General features: G+C 37.6%; 2 protein-coding genes across 5 annotated transcripts in view; both read left to right on the forward strand.

Annotated features, from left to right (window-relative positions):
• myh9a (myosin, heavy chain 9a, non-muscle) overlaps nt 1–6,627 on the forward strand; it is a 50,206-nt gene extending 43,579 nt beyond the window's left edge. For 2 of the 3 annotated variants that reach the window (XM_015037577.1, XM_015037568.1), the window contains exons 33-42: nt 323–535; nt 613–825; nt 1,723–1,884; nt 1,961–2,089; nt 3,081–3,169; nt 4,014–4,137; nt 4,223–4,431; nt 4,508–4,616; nt 5,097–5,269; nt 5,856–6,627. In XM_015037577.1, coding sequence (XP_014893063.1) covers nt 323–535; nt 613–825; nt 1,723–1,884; nt 1,961–2,089; nt 3,081–3,169; nt 4,014–4,137; nt 4,223–4,431; nt 4,508–4,616; nt 5,097–5,269; nt 5,856–5,964 — 1,530 coding nt within the window. In that variant the 3' untranslated portion in view covers nt 5,965–6,627. The remainder of the gene's footprint in view (nt 1–322; nt 536–612; nt 826–1,722; nt 1,885–1,960; nt 2,090–3,080; nt 3,170–4,013; nt 4,138–4,222; nt 4,432–4,507; nt 4,617–5,096; nt 5,270–5,855) is intronic. The other variant, XM_015037558.1, reaches the window with a different exon arrangement.
• Nucleotides 6,628–7,755: 1,128 nt separating this feature from the next.
• slc25a38b (solute carrier family 25 member 38b) lies at nt 7,756–17,343 on the forward strand. 2 transcript variants are annotated; one of them, XM_015037717.1, is made up of 8 exons: nt 7,756–8,291; nt 8,598–8,696; nt 11,537–11,661; nt 12,590–12,674; nt 13,138–13,317; nt 14,244–14,412; nt 14,512–14,675; nt 15,599–17,343. In XM_015037717.1, the coding sequence occupies exons 2-8, from the start codon at nt 8,682–8,684 to the stop codon at nt 15,719–15,721; spliced, it is 861 nt and encodes a 286-aa protein (XP_014893203.1). In that variant the 5' UTR covers nt 7,756–8,291; nt 8,598–8,681; the 3' UTR covers nt 15,722–17,343. The 2 variants fall into 2 exon arrangements, with proteins under 2 accessions (XP_014893203.1, XP_014893193.1); XM_015037707.1 differs by lacking the exons at nt 7,756–8,291; nt 8,598–8,696 and adding an exon at nt 9,399–10,643.
• The last annotated feature ends 1,128 nt before the right edge of the window (nt 17,344–18,471 follow it).

An 18,471-nucleotide genomic window follows, 5' to 3' on the forward strand; every position in this document is an offset into this window, starting at 1 on the left:
ATTTAAAGTGTAACTAACCCTAAATGACATATTTGAACAGTTTAACAGCAAAAAACCCCAGTTGATTTGGAACTTAGTTGCATTTTAAGAATGGGGAAAACCATATTTTACACAACATCCATAATAAAAAAACTTTGACACTCCACAGAACAGCTGGATTTGTACTAAGACTAAGTCACACATTGACTTTTGAGGATATTTCTGAAAATGGTTGTACTGGGTTTTATTTTGGGCGTCGGAGTAAAGGAGGTTGAATAAAAAAGGGATGATGCATGTTTGAAAAAATAATTTAAACATCCTCCCAATTCTTCTTGCTGTTTAGATGTTGGCAGAGGAGAAAGCCATCTCCACTCAGTACGCAGAGGAGCGCGACAAAGCCGAGGCTGAAGCCAGGGAGAAGGAGACACGCGCGCTCAACCTGGCCCGCGAGCTTGAGACCATGACGGGCCTAAAGGACGAGCTGGACCGCGCCAACAAGCTGCTGAAAACCGAGATGGAGGACCTGGTCTCCTCTAAGGACGATGTGGGCAAGAACGTGAGTTCTGCTGTTTCCGCAAACTTTTGCAGCTACGTTTCTCATTGAGGTTGGAGCTCACTGGCAACAATGTGCAGGTCCATGAGCTGGAGAAGTCGAAACGCGCCATGGAGCAGCAGCTGGCGGAGATGAAGCTTCAGGTGGAGGAGCTGGAGGACGAGCTGCAGCTCACAGAGGACGCCAAGCTGCGTCTGGAGGTCAACATGCAGGCCATGAAGGCCCAGTTTGAACGAGACCTGCAGGGCAGAGACGAGCAGGGAGAGGAGAGGAGGAAGCAACTCGTCAAGCAGGTACAACCGTGAGATTTCAGCTGTAAACAGCTTTAAAATGTAGATAAACTTCTTCCTTCAAGTCGTATCTTTTTTCATATTTCCCATTAGACACTTGAATGTCAGGATGACTGTCATTTTTCAAGATGGCTGCCATTTTGAGCCCTTTAAATCGGTTATTGTCGTAGAACGTTACCCATTTTCATGACTTGGATGAACTGTGTTGCATTTAATTTTGATTTTAAAGTAAATGACACAAAATCAGAAAGACTTTTCTGTTTGAGTCTCACACCAGTCATCAACTGGAAGGATGTGACACAGATGGTTAATGTTTTGCATTCAGTGGTTTAGCACTTGCTTCCAAGTGGTTTAGCTAATGCTAAATTTTTCTGTTTAGCATTAGCAGAGCTAAGAATCGTTAACAAATTGTTGGCTACTGATCCACTGGTGGCAACTACTGCATTTTTGAGTGCTAGCATAGATTCTCTATTATATACAGGGCGGCCATTTTGAAAAATGTCTGCCAGAAAAAGAAAATGTATGTGATTTCTATGGTTCAAATTATGTTTCTTATCATTTGCCACCAAATACATTCATCTAATTGGAAATTTTAGTGGAAAACATAATTTATAACCATGGTGGCCATCTTGACAAAAAATAAACAAATTATCAGCAAATATGTTTTCTGTGCATCTAATTATGTGTGGTGTGATGTTATGAATATTGGCAAATTTAGTGCAAAAATTAACTTTCCTTGACTGCAGTGGCGGCCATCTTGAATTGAATTTTTCAGATTCTAATTTGTGCCCAGTTTGGATCTCGTACCTACAGTTTCATCTGCTGCTGAAACTGGGAACAAGCGGCTGAATTATCCCTTCATTCTTTGCGTTTTGATTAAAACCCGTTTCGCTTTTCGAGGTGCGTGAGATGGAGTTGGAGCTGGAGGACGAACGCAGGCAGCGCACCCAGGCTCTCTCCACCAAGAAGAAACTCGAGCTGGACCTGGCGGACCTGGAAGCTCAGATCGACCAGGCGAACAAAGGACGCGATGACGCGCTGAAGCAGCTGAAGAAGCTCCAGGTAGACGATGTCTGAGCCGGAAGTGGATAAATTGACGATGTGTGATTGGCTTGCGTGTTGACATGGTTCTTTTTAGACCCAAATGAAAGATCTGCTGAGGGAGTTGGAGGAACTCCGTCTGGCCAGAGACGAGGCCGTCAACCAGACCAAAGAGACGGAGAGGAAGCTGAAGGCCATGGAGGCCGATGCCCTGCGCTTCCAGGAGGTAAACGACGATCCTTCCCTCAAAATTAAACTCAATTTAACAAAGTATTCATATCCATGAGCTTTTTCACATTCTAGTCATATTACAACCTCAAGGAGGCGGATTTTATGTGGTCGATGAACACAAAGTAGGACAAAAACTGAAAAAACACAAAATATTATCAAGCATTTGTGTACAGTTATCTTATTTCAAGAACTTTTCAGAACAATTATAGTAGGTTGATTTAAGTTGATGATTCCTTAATAATCCAAAGACATTTTGGCTTAAAATATGTAAAAGTTTTCTGCATGTTTTAAAGTAAAATATGTCCTTTAAATATAGAGAGACTGGCTAAGTTTATAATTTTTTTTTCCACAATAGGATAGTTTTACAGAAACTACTCGTTTTAAAAGGATAAATCTGTGTTTTGCTTTTCTGGAATAAGTGAGCATGATATTTATAAACGGATTGCTTTAAACAAAGCTAAACTATCAATCCTTAATATACAAGATAAGAAGATGCACTCTGTATTTTTTGTTTATTTTTAAAAATTATTTGACAAAATGGTTTACAGATGGCGCTTTAAATGATCGACTAAGACTGCATGATCAGGAAAAATGTAATTAGTGATACGCTTGCTAAAAATTGCAAGCGTACACCGAGCCGTTCCAATGTCATGCATTGTTTTCATCAATTTTCTATCCAATCTAGTGGCAAAGTAAGTTTTATCTCACTGAGACGTTCACTTTACAAAAAAATCCAAAGAAATTTGATCCAATAACAGATATTTGACAAATAGGACAGTTGGTAAAAAAGCAGTTTTAAGTTTCTTATGCATTAAATTTCCCCCCAGATAAAAGTTTCTCAAGCTTTGATGCATATTGAGCTTTGCAGTTAGGGTGGGAATGTAGAGTTTTATTAAAGAAAACTGGAGTTTTGACAGAATCTGCCACACTGCCAGCAGCTTGTACAGCATGAAATATTTATTTTTTGTGTGTGTGGTTTCCATCAGGAGCTGGCCACTGCTGACCGACTAAAGAGGCAGCTTCAGACTGAGAGGGACGAACTCCAGGATGAGATCAACAGCAGCAACACAAAGAAGTAAGAGCACAGACACAGGTTTTATTAAATTAACTTTTTTTTTTTTTGCAACATATTCACAACAGGAAATTGGTTATATGTTGACTAGTCGGCATTAACAGCAGAGATCTGTGACGGCAAATTACATTTACCTTTTGGAAAATTTGTATTTTTAGCAGTAGTTTTACTACAACACACTAAATATGTCATGGCTACTTTGAGTAAAACTTCTGTAACTTCACTGAAAGAACAAACATGTTTTAACCAAAAATGTGCCAGACAGATAAAGTGAAACTTTTTGTTTTAACAGCAACATTTTTTGATTTTCTATCTAGTGAACCTTTGGTACCATTTGTAGATCAAGTGATGATTCAGTAAACTGTATAGATTGTTATTAAAAGTTCTTTAAACCTACAATAGAGTATTGGGGCCATACCAAAAAAAAATATATACATTTACAAGAATAAAGTCATATTATGAGAATAAGCTTGTTTGTTGTAATATGACTTTATTATCATAATACTGACTTTATTCTTATAATTTTATTTTCTTGGCATGGCTCTAATACTCCATTGTGTAAACGTATGGATGCACTACCCACTGAAAGTATTACACTCACAACTATATTGAAAAAATGTTTTGAAAACGTCATTTGAATTACTTTGTAGTTCATATAAATTTTCTTTTTACTAATTAAAATACCAAAATTTGCTCATGACTTTATATTTTTTTCATCCATTTGACATAATACTCAGTACTTGAGTTGCTTTTTTTTTACCGTGATTTTTAAATCTTGAGTACCTTTTACTTGAGTAAAATGTTTGGGTGCTCTACCTGCTTGATTAAAATAATTTTCTCCTGGCAGTTCTTTGCTGACGGATGAGAAGAGGAGGCTGGAAACTCGCATTGCTCAGCTGGAGGAGGAACTGGATGAAGAACATCTGAACACCGAGATGGCTAATGAGCGTGTGAAGAGAATGTCGATGCAGGTATGATCACCAGATGGAGGAAAATCATCATTACTACTACTTCATATTTTAAATTTAAATCTGTCCTGCATGTCTGTGACCTCAGAACGATCAGCTGACCACAGAGCTGACTTCGGAGCGTAGCAACTCCCAGCAGCTAGAGGGCACTCGCTCCCAGCTTGACCGCCAGAACAAGGAGCTGAAGCTGAAGCTGCAGGAGCTTGAGGTCACCATCAAGTCAAAGTACAAGTCCTCCATCACCTCACTGGAGGCCAGGATCGCTCAGCTGGAGGAGCAGCTGGATGTGGAGTCCAAGTGAGTGGCAGTTCAACAGCTTTTATTTTTATTTTTACACGCTTTGCTCCTTCATGGTGGATACCTTGTGTTTCAGGGAGCGTCAGCAGTCCTCCAGGCTGGTCAGGAGGACGGAGAAGAAACTCAAGGAGGTGATGTTGCAGGTTGATGATGAACGACGCAACACAGATCAATACAAAGACCAGGCAAGTTCTTCCAGATTTCCTGTTCACGATAAAATGTGCATTTATTAGAATTTTTTTTGCAGCTTCATCTATAGTTGCGACTCAGTTTGTAAAAGTCGCTCAGAGCTGGTGAATCGTCCCTCAACCGGTTAATGTAGGAAAATCTGTTTTTTTGTTTTGTTTTTTTCCCCCTGATGATTCTTATTGATGCATTTCTTTCAGTCTGTAAATGCATCAACAAATGGCAGGTTTTCACTTCTACTAGTACCTCTAAAAAAATACAAATGATAAAAAAGAAAGTTGTGTAAAAGTGCAATATATTCCAGGCTTTTGTTTCTTGTAATTTTAATCATTATTTCTCACAGATGATGTCCATAATGACGGTTCCTTTCTTGGAAATTTGAAAATGGCAATACCTTTAATAGCGCTTTTCTAAACAGTGACACTTAAAAAAAAAAAACCCACAAACATAATTTCTTACCGACGTCTCTCTTTCTGTAGGTGGACAAGGCGAACAGCCGGATGCGTCAACTGAAGCGGCAGCTTGAGGAAACGGAGGAGGAGCTGACGAGGGCCAACGTTTACCGCAGGAAGCTGCAGAGGGACCTGGAAGATGCCACGGAGTCGGCTGACCTGATGAACCGCGAAGTCAGCACTCTGAAGAGCAAGCTCAGGTACGGCCGTTCCTCAGACATGAGGTCAAAGGGCATTTCTCTGATGGAGTAGGTCTGACTTTAATAATTGGAAATGGAGCATTTACAAAAATAAACGCAAAGCTTATGAAGGCAGTTGAACACACCACAGAACTCATAATTTGAATGTTATACAATTTTGCATTGTTTAATTGTCATGCCTAGATTTGTCATAAGTTGTTAGACAATAAATTATCCTGGAAGTTATTGCGATAAACGATCTTATTGTTTTAATGGTAATGGCAGAATAGTGCAAGAACACATTCTCAAAGATCAATAAACTTTAAATTTTAATTTTTAACATTGGAACTGGAAGACATTTTAAATATCCAAAATAAATACATAAATAAAATAAATTGTGAAGTCTCTGTAAACAAATTGCCCTTCAAAAAATGCTTAGTTGAGACCAAAGGACCAGGCTGAAGATTTTTGTCTTCCAGTTTTTGGAAAGAAACAATAAATCATGCAAATGAAAATTGCATGATTTATTGTTTTAATTTATCTTGCCACATTAGTCTGCTACTGTTATGTCTCTGTGGCTCGTTTAGCCTTTTAATTTTCTTTGCAGACGTGGAGATTTGCCCTTGAACATGCGGGTCGGTTTGACTCGCACCACTCTCGACACAGACGACGACGTGGAAGTGTCAACCAACATTACCGAGCCTGCAGCCGAGTGAGCGGAGCCGGACGGCCAAAAGGGAAACATAGCGATGAAACGTTAGCCTTACATTTACCTTTTTACATGCAACTAGCCAAAATGTCTCTAAAATTATGCAGTATATTTTTAATGAGAAGCTTCAGATACTTTTCCTGCCTATTTTTCTACTTAAAGTTTATATTGTACTGTTAAAACAAAGTTTTTGTAAAATGTAATCACAATTTCAAAAAGTACTTTTTTTCTGGATATATAACGGTTATAGCCACTCCAAATTTCTACCTGTACTGTAGGTTTCTCCTCAGTCTGTTATAAAAATGACGCAACAAACGCCCATGATTGGAAAATGGGCGTTTGTTAATAATTGATTAACTAAGTTTCCATTAGTTAATAAATTGACACATTTTGTACTGTCATCTGTCTGGATGCTGTATTGTCCAACTGTGTTGCTTATTAGTTACAGGTGATGGGTTGTTTTATTGCTTCACTGTATTATTTTCACAGTAACGGACTGCGTTTCTGCCAGTACTTTTGTCTCCTAATTCAAACTTCATGTTTTTGTGTAACGCCCTGCCACAGCATTTTCAGATGAGTTATTAATTTGCATGTTACTGATCCCGTGGGTGTAAGGCTAATCTGTTTTTATGAATGGCCTTAATGCAATAAAGTAAGGAATGCATTCATATCTTTCTCTTCTGTTCATTGTTCATTATTTAGAGATTTTGGTTTTATTTGCAGCATTCAGTATGGATTCCTACAAATCTAACTTGGAATGATATTCTTATGGATTACTGTTTTTGCTTTTTTGTTTTGAGAGAGATCTGATTTCTGGCCAAGATTTTGGTATCGGTTCAAATATTTTTTCTTAAATTTACTGAGACTAATTTAAACACTAAAATAAAATGCCACAAATTGGCTTTGATGGCTAAATATGAGTTAACTTTTTTTCTTTAAGTTGTTCACGATGCAGGTTATTTTCAAATGCTTATTGTCTAAAACTAATCAGAATTGCAGATTTATTACTTGTTCATTTTGTAATTGGCATAGGTGTGTACCCAGAAAGTTGCACACAATAGGAACACTATTTAAACTTATTTTCATTCAAGTAAGCTGTTCAAGAAATTACTAAAGAGTGAAGTATTTAGTAAAAAAGATGTTGAACTAATCAGAACTTCTATTTAGAAATTATGAAATTGGACAAAAACCTCAAATGTGCAAATTCAGGTATTTTAAAGACTAAAATATCACAAATAACATAATTTGAACAGTTCAGGCATTAGAAACAGTTTTCCACCTCCAATTACTATTTTGGCTGTTTACTGTATATTCACTTGACCTCCTAGTGTCACAATGGATTCAACAGAAAAATACTAAACAAATCTTGTGTACAAATAAAAGGTCTCGCTTTAAAATGAGGGGTAGGTTTTTGTCTACCTTTTTGGTTGGAAAAATGTTTGTTCTTCAATAGCATTGCACTGTTGCATTTAATCATCTGCTCATAGATTAGTGTTTGCCTCATTAACAATTTGAGATGAGCCCAAACTGGTAGCATATGATTGTGGTGTATGGATGTTTTGGTGTGAAATTATTGTAACTTTTTAATGTATTTATCTGCAATTGGTGCTGTCTGCAAAGCAAATTGGGTATCCAGAAACATTTTTTTTAAAAAGTAGTGATACTTGGGTAAAAATGAAAAGTACAACTGAATATAAAACTTTTTACCCAGTAAAAGTTTCGCCATTTTTTAACTAGTTAAATTTGAGTATTGGGATGAAATAACCTTCAGGTTTCCAGACTAAGAGGAGCGGCGACATCTACAGGCCAGTATCGGAATTGCACTAGCTCGGCTCAATACTATTATGGTCATATTTCTCGTTCTGGTTTGTATTTCAACACGGAGGTAGTGTGCCATTTTTAGACATTTGTAGATTTGGCACGCGTTTTATTTTCGAGACCAGACACACGGCTGAACCTTATTGTAAAGGATTTATCTGTGTGATAGGAATAAGTAACAGCGTTGTCCTTTTTCGACTGAGAACGGCTAGCTACAAGCTAGCCTTTTCAGCAGCGCTGCGGCAACCTGCGTCAGTTTTACTCGCTCCTGCTCTTAACGACGTCTGAATCCAACTTCTCGCAACAATCAGTGAACTGGTTTATTTCCACATTTTGTGGCTGAACGGAAAGCCGGTAAGCTAAACCGAGCTAACCCCTCTTGCCGTAAATTTCTGTATTACCGGCGAGTTCGTCTCCAAGGAAACGCCTGCAATTGGCCTCTGTAAATATCAAAAGATGGCGGTTCAAGAGTTACCAAGGGTCATTCCGATGGATCCCTAACATCGCTACTACAAGGTAAGAAGAGTCGATTTCTTAGTAGTAAGCCGGTTGACAAACGTGCCAACCGGCTTCTTCTTCTTCTTGGAACTATGTGAAGCTAGATAGTAACTCTGCCAAACTCAAATTACTTGTGAAGTTATGTTTTTAAAACTTGACTTTTTTTTATTTTTTAAAATTGGCCAATATGTTTGTAGTAATTAGATTTGCTAGGCTCCTGATCTTTCGGTGATGCTGACGCCATGCTACTTTCAGTCTGACAGTTGGTTAACCTAGCCTAGCATACAGCTACAAATGTTTTCGACATATGTTTTATATACGCAGTAACCACGGCTGAACCGAACCAGCGGAAACCCTACAGAGTAAAGGGGGAAACTGGACTCATCAAGCTCGACATCCAGTTCAGGGATGGAGGTGTTAGCGGTGAGTCTAACATATGTTCATGGCGGCAACCATTTTTTTTTTTTTTTCAAATCTTTATCAATAATAGCCGCTGTACATTCAAGAGCGTGGCAAGTGAGATATAATGGAAAAAGAAAACTAGTTATAATAACACATTAGAACACAAAAGAGAGGTAAAAACAGACAAAAAGATATTAAAATAACTCTTTTATTAAAAATTTAAAAAAATATCTATCAATTCTGCTTTGAGCTGAGGTATATTGCGGTTTTTATTAGACCGCTTTATAAAAATAAGAGTGTTATGATCGAAACTTTTTACATTATTAAAAATATATATTATATTGTAGTTTAATTTTAATATCACAACACGGTTAAATGTTCAATTTCAGTCCAGAAATATTTAACATAAATAAAATATAAAAGATGTGAAATTGTTTCAAAAGAAACAAGTTTCATCCAAGTCTTTTCTATGATTTTTTCTAAATAAACTATTTTATTGGATATGTTTTGATAATTTTGAAGTGAATTTCCTTTACATTGTTAGTAACCAAGTACTTGCTGTAAGTTCAGATAAATTGCCAATTAATATTCATAAAACTATTCCAATTGAGACAATGAATCACATAAAAAAACTTTTTTTAATCCAAAGTATTTTAAAGCCATTAATAAAAATGTCGTCTTCTCTTTTTTTTTAGCAGTGCATGTGAATTTGTTCCACTTTTATTTTGTAGCAGCCTAATAAAACCAGGTGTCTTGCTCAGATATTGGAACATTAATGTCATTATCTGCTCATCTAATGTCGTCTTTTTGACTAGGTTTATGTATAAATGTTGGTAAACGGCAGTGCTGTGATGCAGGACAAACTTCAGACTTGTTCTGAGAATAAAATAATGTTGTATAATGAGCACCCAAGTGATCAAACTAAAACCAAGATGATGAAACCTAATAAATGTAGAGAAAATGTAACATAGTTAAAGTCTTCTCCTCCATGCTGTTTACTGACATAATAAAGATGTTGCATTAATTTGCATGAATTAGAACTTGCATGACTGTTAGAGCAACACTTGTAAAGACATGGATGTAAGCTTTTCTTGTGCTAAATATACAGTTAAATTACTTATATCCCTGGCAGAGTTGGGTTTAAAGAAATCCTTTTAATTTTCCCCACATGTTCTTTCTGATTGGATGTAATATTGACTTTTGGAGTCTTGAATCAGAAGTGAATCTGTGTAAAGATTAGGGTGATTTTGAACTGTCAAAATATCAGCAATAACATCTAAAAAGCTGGTTAGCACTTTGGTTTGTTTGCCAATAAACCTTTCTCCTCTGATTATTGAGAAGGATATAAATGATTTCTGTTTTGCCATTTAGTTTTAAAATCTTAATAAAGGCATTTACTTTAATTCTCCTAGGGGTGTGAATAGCTTTTGTTGTAACTGTAATAGAGGAAATTAGGGGGCTACTGTTGAATAAAAGCCACCAGAGTCATAAAAAACCTTGAAAAAAGTTAAAATTTAACAGAGAAACCCATGGGTTGAGTCTAATTGGGGCTTCTTATTAACTGCTTCAAATCCAACCAATACATTCATTCTATTTTTCTTGTGACCCACATTTTATATTCACACCCCATGATTCATGTCCGTTGATAAAGATGCAATTTAGCAGGGAGCTTTTTTCAGCGGGGGCAGAGCTACGTACAGATGTAAGCGTGTGCCTGAAAGATAAAGACCCTCAGACAAACGCTGGCTGGATTAGGCTTCGGCTGCGAAACGGGGGGTGGGGAGAGAGGACAAGAAGCGCCGGAGAGCGTTTTGTCGTTGGAAAGCGAGGGACGAAAGGTTTGCAGGAGAGATGCAGGTTTATTTGGCGTCACCCCGTTTATAGCCGGGAGATGAGAGGGAGGTGAAAGAGGGCAAAATGCAGGAAAAGCAGAATTCTCAGAGCCGAACCCCAGGCGGTCTGGGGAAGGTAGGAGCTTAATTTGCATTTTGAAGTAGCACTTGTGTTTTTTAAAAAGCGATTTTGTTGTCTTGTGTGTTTCAGACGGCTCACTGTTTGATTTGTTTACGTCGCTGTCAAGTGTGGAGCTTTTCCAGTTACAGTTTGCCTTCAGACGGAGCTGAAATTACTGCTTGCGTGTATGATCAGATGAAATCCAACTTCAATTTGACTCTTCAGCTGCAGCGTGTGTTTTTATCTGTAGCCGGTGTTTCACATGTTGCAGCAACCTTAATGTGTTCATTTAGTTTCATGGTGAGAATACTTACTATCTGATGGAGAGAGACCCCACCATCTAGGGTCTCAGTGAGGTTAGGGTTTCATCAGGAGGCTTGAAAACATGGCTGCGTGCGTGCGTGCGTGCGTGCGTGCGTGCGTGCGTGCGTGCGTGTGTGTGTGTGTGTGCTTGTGCGTGTGCATCCGTATGTGCGTGTGTGTGTGGAAGCTGTCTCTGTGCATCTCCATCATCTCCACTGTGTGTGAACCTGGCCTCTGCCTTTGTGCCACAGGCTTGTTTTTTCAAATACGCAAACAAAATGTCACTGCAGCATGTTTGGATTAAAGTAAAATATAAATAACTGAGGTTATTCTTACATTTTTGAGAAATGGGTTTGTTGATTTCTTATGTAATTGTGATTTCTCGTTTCCAGAAACAACTAAAATCTTAATAAGCTGTGTGTTCTTTTCTAATCCTTTATATTTTATTCCACTCTCCCGTTTTTCCCTCCATCTTCTGTAATTACTATTTCTGTACGTTCTTCCCATCTCATTGTCCTTGTCCACCCAATGTGCTTTGTGTCCGCCATTTCGGTCCCCTCTCATGTCCGCCTCTCTGCCCCTTTCCTCTCCGTCTTTCTCCTCAGGCTCACCCCGCTCTGAAAGCCTTCATGTGCGGCTCCCTCAGCGGCACCTGCTCCACGCTGCTTTTCCAGCCCCTGGATCTGGTCAAAACACGGCTGCAGACACTGCAGAACAACGCCAAGCCAGGGTGCATGCACACACACACACGTTTCATGTGTGACTAACATGAAATATTTCCAGCTGGATGCCATCAGACAATCGGCATCCTTCTGGTGAAGCGTGTCTTTAACAAGAAGTCTTCAAGAATGAAGATGAACTCCGGCATCAGAGGCAGCCTGAGTCGGTTTTCATGACCCATATAGAGGAATTAGTTACACCAGCAACACATAATGGTGTTAGCCTTTGGAACTGCAATTGTCACAGCCGGGTGCTGGGAGTATTTGATTTTAAATTTAAATGGTTTTACAAGTGGCAGCATCAACCTGCTAATATTTTGTGGTGGTTGTTTCTAAACATAAAAAAAAACCTCAGTCATAATTGTTTCATGTTAGAGTTCACCCCTTGAACTTTTACATCATGTTTCAACTTCACCTCATTTTATGTGCAGACAGTGGTGGCTAACCGTGATTTTGAAGGAAAAATATTCCTGGTTTTTAACATATTTTACAGTTTAAAATCTGGGAAGCAGATTTATAACCAAATCACTTTTGATGCAATTACAGCTTTAAGCGTTTTATCTTATCTTTCTATTTGCTTTGCTCTTCTAGAGTTTGAAATCCTGTCCTGTTCCTCTTGCTAAAACATCTCAAGCACAGATACAAAGTGTCTGTGAACATCAGTTTTTTTTCTGCCCCAGTCTAAAGTCTTTGGCGCTTTCTAATATGTTTTATTCCTGGATTGCTCTGAATTTTCCCTCACAGCAAAATACTGTCATTATCATTTCACATGTTCTGTTCAGACTAATGTTCAGAAGTACACAATATCTGTCAGTTTGCTTTATAAAAATTTCAAAAACACATTTCAAATTTATAGTTTTAGTGTGTTTAAATGTAGATAAGTGTATTTGTCCATTTCAAGATGCCTCTGGTAATAATTCTTCAATTTAATTCTTGCAGGACGCCCAAGGTGGGAATGTTCCGGGTTTTCATTCAGGTCATCAGGACGGAGAATTTCTTCAGTCTGTGGAAAGGAGTTTCACCGGTACGCAACTGGTTTTCTTATTTTTAACCCACTAGAAGGGAACAAACACACCCAGTGCAACACTTTCATTCTATTGGCTGAGAGGTTGCCAGGCAACGGTACTTTTCTGTTGCAAGCGCAAGCAGAAAATGATTCGCAAGCGAGCAGAGGTTTTCAAGCGGAGATTTGATCCGAACAGAGACAAGTTTTTAGTGTGAGGATAAAGGTTTGAGAGAGCTCAGTGAATATTTGAAAGAGAGCAGAAGTTTTCAGAAGAAAGACATTTTCAAACTGAAAATGTGTGTTCTCTGGCAGAAAAGTCCCCCATAGAATTACCTCCTCACCAGGTCACTGAGAGGCCTGGTAGCCAGTTATTTCTTTAGAAGTCAGGTGCGTTTGAGCAGGGAGGCATCGAAAAGTTACAGCCATAAGTGACATTTATTAGCGTGATTCATTTTAACTGCTGTTATTTCTGACTTTGCAGTCATTTGTTCGCTGTATTCCCGGGGTGGGGATCTACTTCAGCACTTTCTACTCCCTGAAGCAGCACTTCTTCCAAGACCGGGCGCCGAACGCTGGCGAGGCCGTTCTACTTGGAGCCGGTGCCAGAACCGTGGCGGGGGTCTGCATGCTGCCGTTCACTGTCATCAAGACGCGCTTTGAGGTGCGCAGCTGTTAATCTGTGCCCTCCGGCAGATCATCTCAGATGGTCTTTTTCAGTCCTAAATGAGTAAAACTGCTTCCTCTGTACCTGTTCGTTCTGCTGTCACCACTGAAAATAGTGACTGTAGTTTTGCAAAACTGCCTCCTACTGGAGCCGAGGACAGATCTCCTTTTTAATTTTATCTTTAAACTCCTGGGTTAGTTTTCTTATATTAATGTGAGAATAAAAAGTGAACATAAAGTAGAGTTTTTCTACTCAAAAATCTTCAAGTGGCTTAGTTTTAACTTCACCCAGTTCAAATTCTATAAAACAAACATGGCATCCTGTTAGTAATAAGTAATTTAAAAAACGGTGTTGATAAGTCAAGCAGAAAAAGCTGAGCTTTGCTACAAATAATAGAGTATAGTGAAGAAATGCTGTGCTGGGGTATTTTAGACAATATGGTTTGTTTTCTTATTTAAAAAAGGAATTGAATAATTTGTTTTATATTTTTAATGTATTTCTGCTATTGTGTGGAATAAGCTTAAGTTGTTAAATGAAAAATCAGCAGAATGTGGATTTTTTTGTCATCCATTAATTGTAGAATAATCAATAACTAAAATAATTGTTAGTTGCAGCCCTCGTTGTATTATTTCTTCTTAGATATATGCTAATGCATTGACACCATTATTCACTGTTTATACCTTAATCTATATATTCATGTTCTAACTCTGATCATGAGCACTCTTAGGAATTTTAACATCAAGTTATGATACACATACATTTTAATTTTATAAATAGTCAAACCTCATTCTTTAAAAAAATAAGTTGGGATTAAATTACACTGCAACAAAAACATGCACAGGCACCGTATTTTTACTTGAATCTAAAGTAGCAGTACAGAAAATGGAGATCCCTTAATGCTGGGTTTGTCGTTGTTGTTACAGAGCGGATATTACAACTATGCGAGCGTGCCTGGAGCTCTGAGGAGCATGTATGAGACGGAGGGAGTCAGAGCTCTGTTCTCGGGGCTGACCGCCACGCTGCTGCGAGACGCTCCCTTCTCCGGCATCTACGTCATGTTTTACAGCCAGGCCAAGCGAGCGCTGCCGCAAGGTGAAGACGGCAGCAAGTCAACATAAACAAACTACAGAAAGAGAAGAAAAAATAAAGTCTTGAAAGCTGAATTCTTATATTTGGTATCTTCTTCGTCAGAAGTGACATCAGCGCCGTACGCACCGCTGGTGAACTTCAGCTGTGGAGTGGTAGCAGGCGTCATGGCTTCTGTGGCCACGCAGCCTGCAGATGTGGTGAAGACTCACATCCAAGTCAGCCCGTCCCACTGGAGGACAGCAGACGCTGTTCGCTACATCTACACGGTGCGTTTCTGTCTGAAACAGGAAACTCAGTTTCAGCTCTTTATTACTTGCAATAAGGCTGGACAATAAATCGATAACACTATACAATACACGTGATCAATACCAATAGATAATAGATAATACTTATGATAGAATAGAATATTCTGGGAAATGTAGGCAGAGGAAAACCTTTAACTGTTCAACCTCTCACGGCGAACTAAGCAAGGTTAGTAGAATCAACTAACCCACTTGTTCTTTGGTTACCTAGCAACTCACTCGCTCTCCGGTTGCCTAGCAACAACCTGTTGAGTAACTGCCACAGCAGCAGTTTAAGGTTCCACCACTGTGCTTAAAAAAAACAACGGAGCAGAGTGAAAACTGAGGATAAAGGTTATTTCAGATATTTAAAACAAAAAGCTAATTAATAATTATATCGATTGATGTTGTATCGTGATACATTTTTCAGCCGTGAACCTGTAGTACATTTCACTTATAACATGGGAACTATGTTAAAAGTTAAATAATCTGTCAGTAGAACTAGTACATTTTAATAAATTATTGACTTAAAACAAGTTCTTATATCTTTCTGAAAAGTTACTTGAAAGTTAGTTTTGTCTTATTTCAAGCGTACTAAGACATTTGCGCCTGAAAGTAGATCAAAAATACTTGGTAAGATTTTGTGTAGTAGTCACACCTCTCAAGAAACCATTTTATCTACCTCTGTATTTAGTTGGTGATATCATCATCCATTTATGGAAGCACTTCCTCTTTTTATTGGCTCTACTTCACAAAGCTCTTCTTGGATTTTAAAATTACTTCTCTACTTTCAAAAACAGTAAACAGGCAGACTATAATCTTTTTAAGTTCTGACTTTCCAATACTTATAGATCAGGCTCTTTTAAATGACTTTTACAATAACTCTTGTTTTTTCCTTTTTTCCTCAGGAGAAGGGCATGTCGGGTTTTTTCCGCGGAGCAGTGCCGAGATCTCTCCGGCGCACTCTGATGGCCGCCATGGCTTGGACTGTCTACGAGCAGCTCATGGCTCGCATGGGGCTCAAGTCCTGAAGGGCAGCTGAGCAAACGCACAATAACATGCGGGAGATGAAACATGACGGGTTAATAACATTTTATCGGAAAGCATGAAGAAAAGGGAGGCAGCAGGAACCAGCCAGCAGTGCCAGGAACAGAGCAACCAGGTGGATGAATGTTGAGAAAGAGAGTCGTGTTTAAATGTTGTTTAAATGTTAACGATGTTTGTTTGTGACGATGCACCTGACCGACTCTCCCTCTGCTGTGAAGTGAATTTATCCCTCTTAATGTTTCTGCTCAGACATAGCAGTGGATGAATACCACTAAAAAAAAACAAAAAACAAACTGGTTCGCGTGAAGCTTAGCGAGCCGATATGTGCATTTACTACTACAGAGAGCTGCACTCTGGTTGATGAGATGTTTATAAAATCTGCATATGATTGAGCAATGTTTCTTACTTTGTGAAATACTGTGGTTATTTCACTTGTTTTAGACAATCACAAGCTCTCTGACAGATGCATTAATCTATGGAAATTTAAGCCAAATCAATAATCACATCAAAGACTTTGTCTTCATATGGTTGAAAGCAGCAATTACAGCCCATTTCTGACTAAAAAAATCTAATTTATATCTAAAGTATTTCAAGGTTGGCTTATTTTGTTGTAGCAAAGAAGGATTTTGCAGTATTATGTGAGTTGTCGTTCGTTTCCGTGGTAACGTTCATGATGGCTGGTCTGGTTTATGACTGAACACATCCCAGTCACATCCATCTATGAAATTATGAAATGTCTGAGCTGATTGTCATACAAACTATCCAGATTAAATTGTGTGCACAATGTAAGCGTCTTAATTTAACTGTTGTCTTTGTGAACTTTATAAGGTGTTAAAAAGAACACTGTTAAAAAAAAAAAAGATTTTGAAACTTTTTGAAAAATTGAAACATTTAGAAAATAAAAAAATAACGCCTTTAATTTTGGTTCATTTCGAAATTGCTATTGCTTTGCAGATATAAAATAATCTCCCTGTTGACTTTCAAGGCTTGAAAAGTGTTAACTCTCCTGTTGGCCAGCAGGTGGCAGCAGTAGTGAAAGGAAACAATCAAATTTTCAGCAGTTTAAACACTTGCTTAAACTGCACCATAAAAACTGTTTAATTATTTTTTTAAGGTTAACTTTTCAAGTGAAACATTGCTTCATCATTATGCAGAGATAAAGTTTGCACAGAGTCCATATCAGTGGTGGATTTTATTTAGTTTCACACTGATTGCAGCTGCTCAGAAATAATTTACAAAAGCACAAATTATGATCTTTCTAGAGAGGATTTATTTCCATGTTTCTTTCTTTTATTTATTTTTGTGTTCATATGTAAATATATAAAAATCAGAAGATATATTAGAAGCCTTTCCAACATTGGGAATTTAAATTAAAAAGAGATCAAACTGATAAATCTGTTTTTAAGGGGAAGGCCTGAGTGTTTGCTGTTTGACATGTGTAACTCACTGTGCCAAGTTTAAGTTGGATCCGTTTTGTTGCTATCCGATTGCCCTCATCATCCATGTTCACACTCCATATATAGTGCCTCACTTTTCTTTTTTTAGGTCAAAATCTCAACTCTTCCTAAAGTTATTTTACATTTCTGTCAATAAAATTCAGAAGTCAGCTGGCCTGAGTCTGTTATTGTTTCTAATTTAGTCAACCTGCACCGCAATTTACACAGCATGAATATCATTTTAAAAAATTTTAATCTTTCATTATTTAGAAAGATATTATTCTAAACATTTAGTTGCAAATCTGATTTTTTTTATAAAAATTCTTTCACACTGGGACAAATCAATTTTAAAAAAATTGGCAGCGTTTTAAGAATTTTTTTTTTAGAAATTTGCACTTGTGTTAAAATATTAGCAGCTGAACCAAATCAGTTAGAAAATGAATTGGCTTCACAGCCATTACTGTGTGCTGCTGTTTATTTGGAATTTAATCTTAATTTGAAATGTCCAAAACCAGTTTTATTTATAAAACCAGTGATAATTAAGCTCAATCCATATCTTAGGAGCTGCAAGAGAAAAACATTGATCCTCTTGAAACTTTTATTTGTTTAATCAAGTGACCATGCATCTATGGGTCGATTTTAAAGTTATTCGGGGCAGACAGTATTGTCTCAAGATCAAAAGGAAGCTAATAAAAAGAAAGAAAACCGGTAGCAAATGTTCTTTTAATTAGCATTAACTACAGTTCCTGTAAAGAATTTTGTGTGGGTGTCAGGAAATGTGGAATTGAGATTTGATGCGCTTCACTATTGTAAAAAATAAACTTTTAGGAGTGAATTGTATTCAATATTTTGTAAGGATTCAAGGATTTTTTTATTGTCGTACCACCTTTGCTTGTTTGAGGTACGAAATTCAGACTTAGGTCCCCGATTAAGAAATTGAATACACAAATAAATAATAAAGTAATTTATGTGATATATACATGTGTATATTTTTTTTAAAAAGTGTGTGTATAAGTGTTGTAAAATTGATTGTAAATAATTATAAAACTCAGAAGGAAAGAGTACATTTCTGCCAAAAAAAACTTGGAAATATTGAGATTAATCTCAGAAATTTTCTCGGAAAAAAGAAATGTCTGAACGTGAAAAGTTGAAAATTAGCTAGAAGAAACTTTTTTTTTCTAAAAGAATTCTGAGATTAACCTCAAGATTTCTGAGGTTTTTGGCAGAAATTTCCTTTTTTTTTCTACTTATGATGCACCACCACCGGTGTTTATTCAATTTAAAATAATCAGAGAGAA

This window comes from Poecilia latipinna, unplaced genomic scaffold (assembly GCF_001443285.1).
Source record: "Poecilia latipinna isolate Pla-1442-1.1 unplaced genomic scaffold, P_latipinna-1.0 Scaffold25, whole genome shotgun sequence".
In the NCBI taxonomy this organism is placed as follows: Eukaryota; Metazoa; Chordata; class Actinopteri; order Cyprinodontiformes; family Poeciliidae; genus Poecilia; species Poecilia latipinna.

Bases quoted from the DNA above. Each gene is read 5' to 3' on its own strand.
- slc25a38b (XM_015037707.1), top strand. From the start codon at position 10,593: ATGCAGGAAAAGCAGAATTCTCAGAGCCGAACCCCAGGCGGTCTGGGG. The intron at 10,644-11,536 runs GTAGGAGCTTAA...CTTTCTCCTCAG, and splicing joins CCCCAGGCGGTCTGGGGAAG to GCTCACCCCGCTCTGAAAGC. The intron at 14,413-14,511 runs GTGAAGACGGCA...CTTCTTCGTCAG, and splicing joins CAAGCGAGCGCTGCCGCAAG to AAGTGACATCAGCGCCGTAC.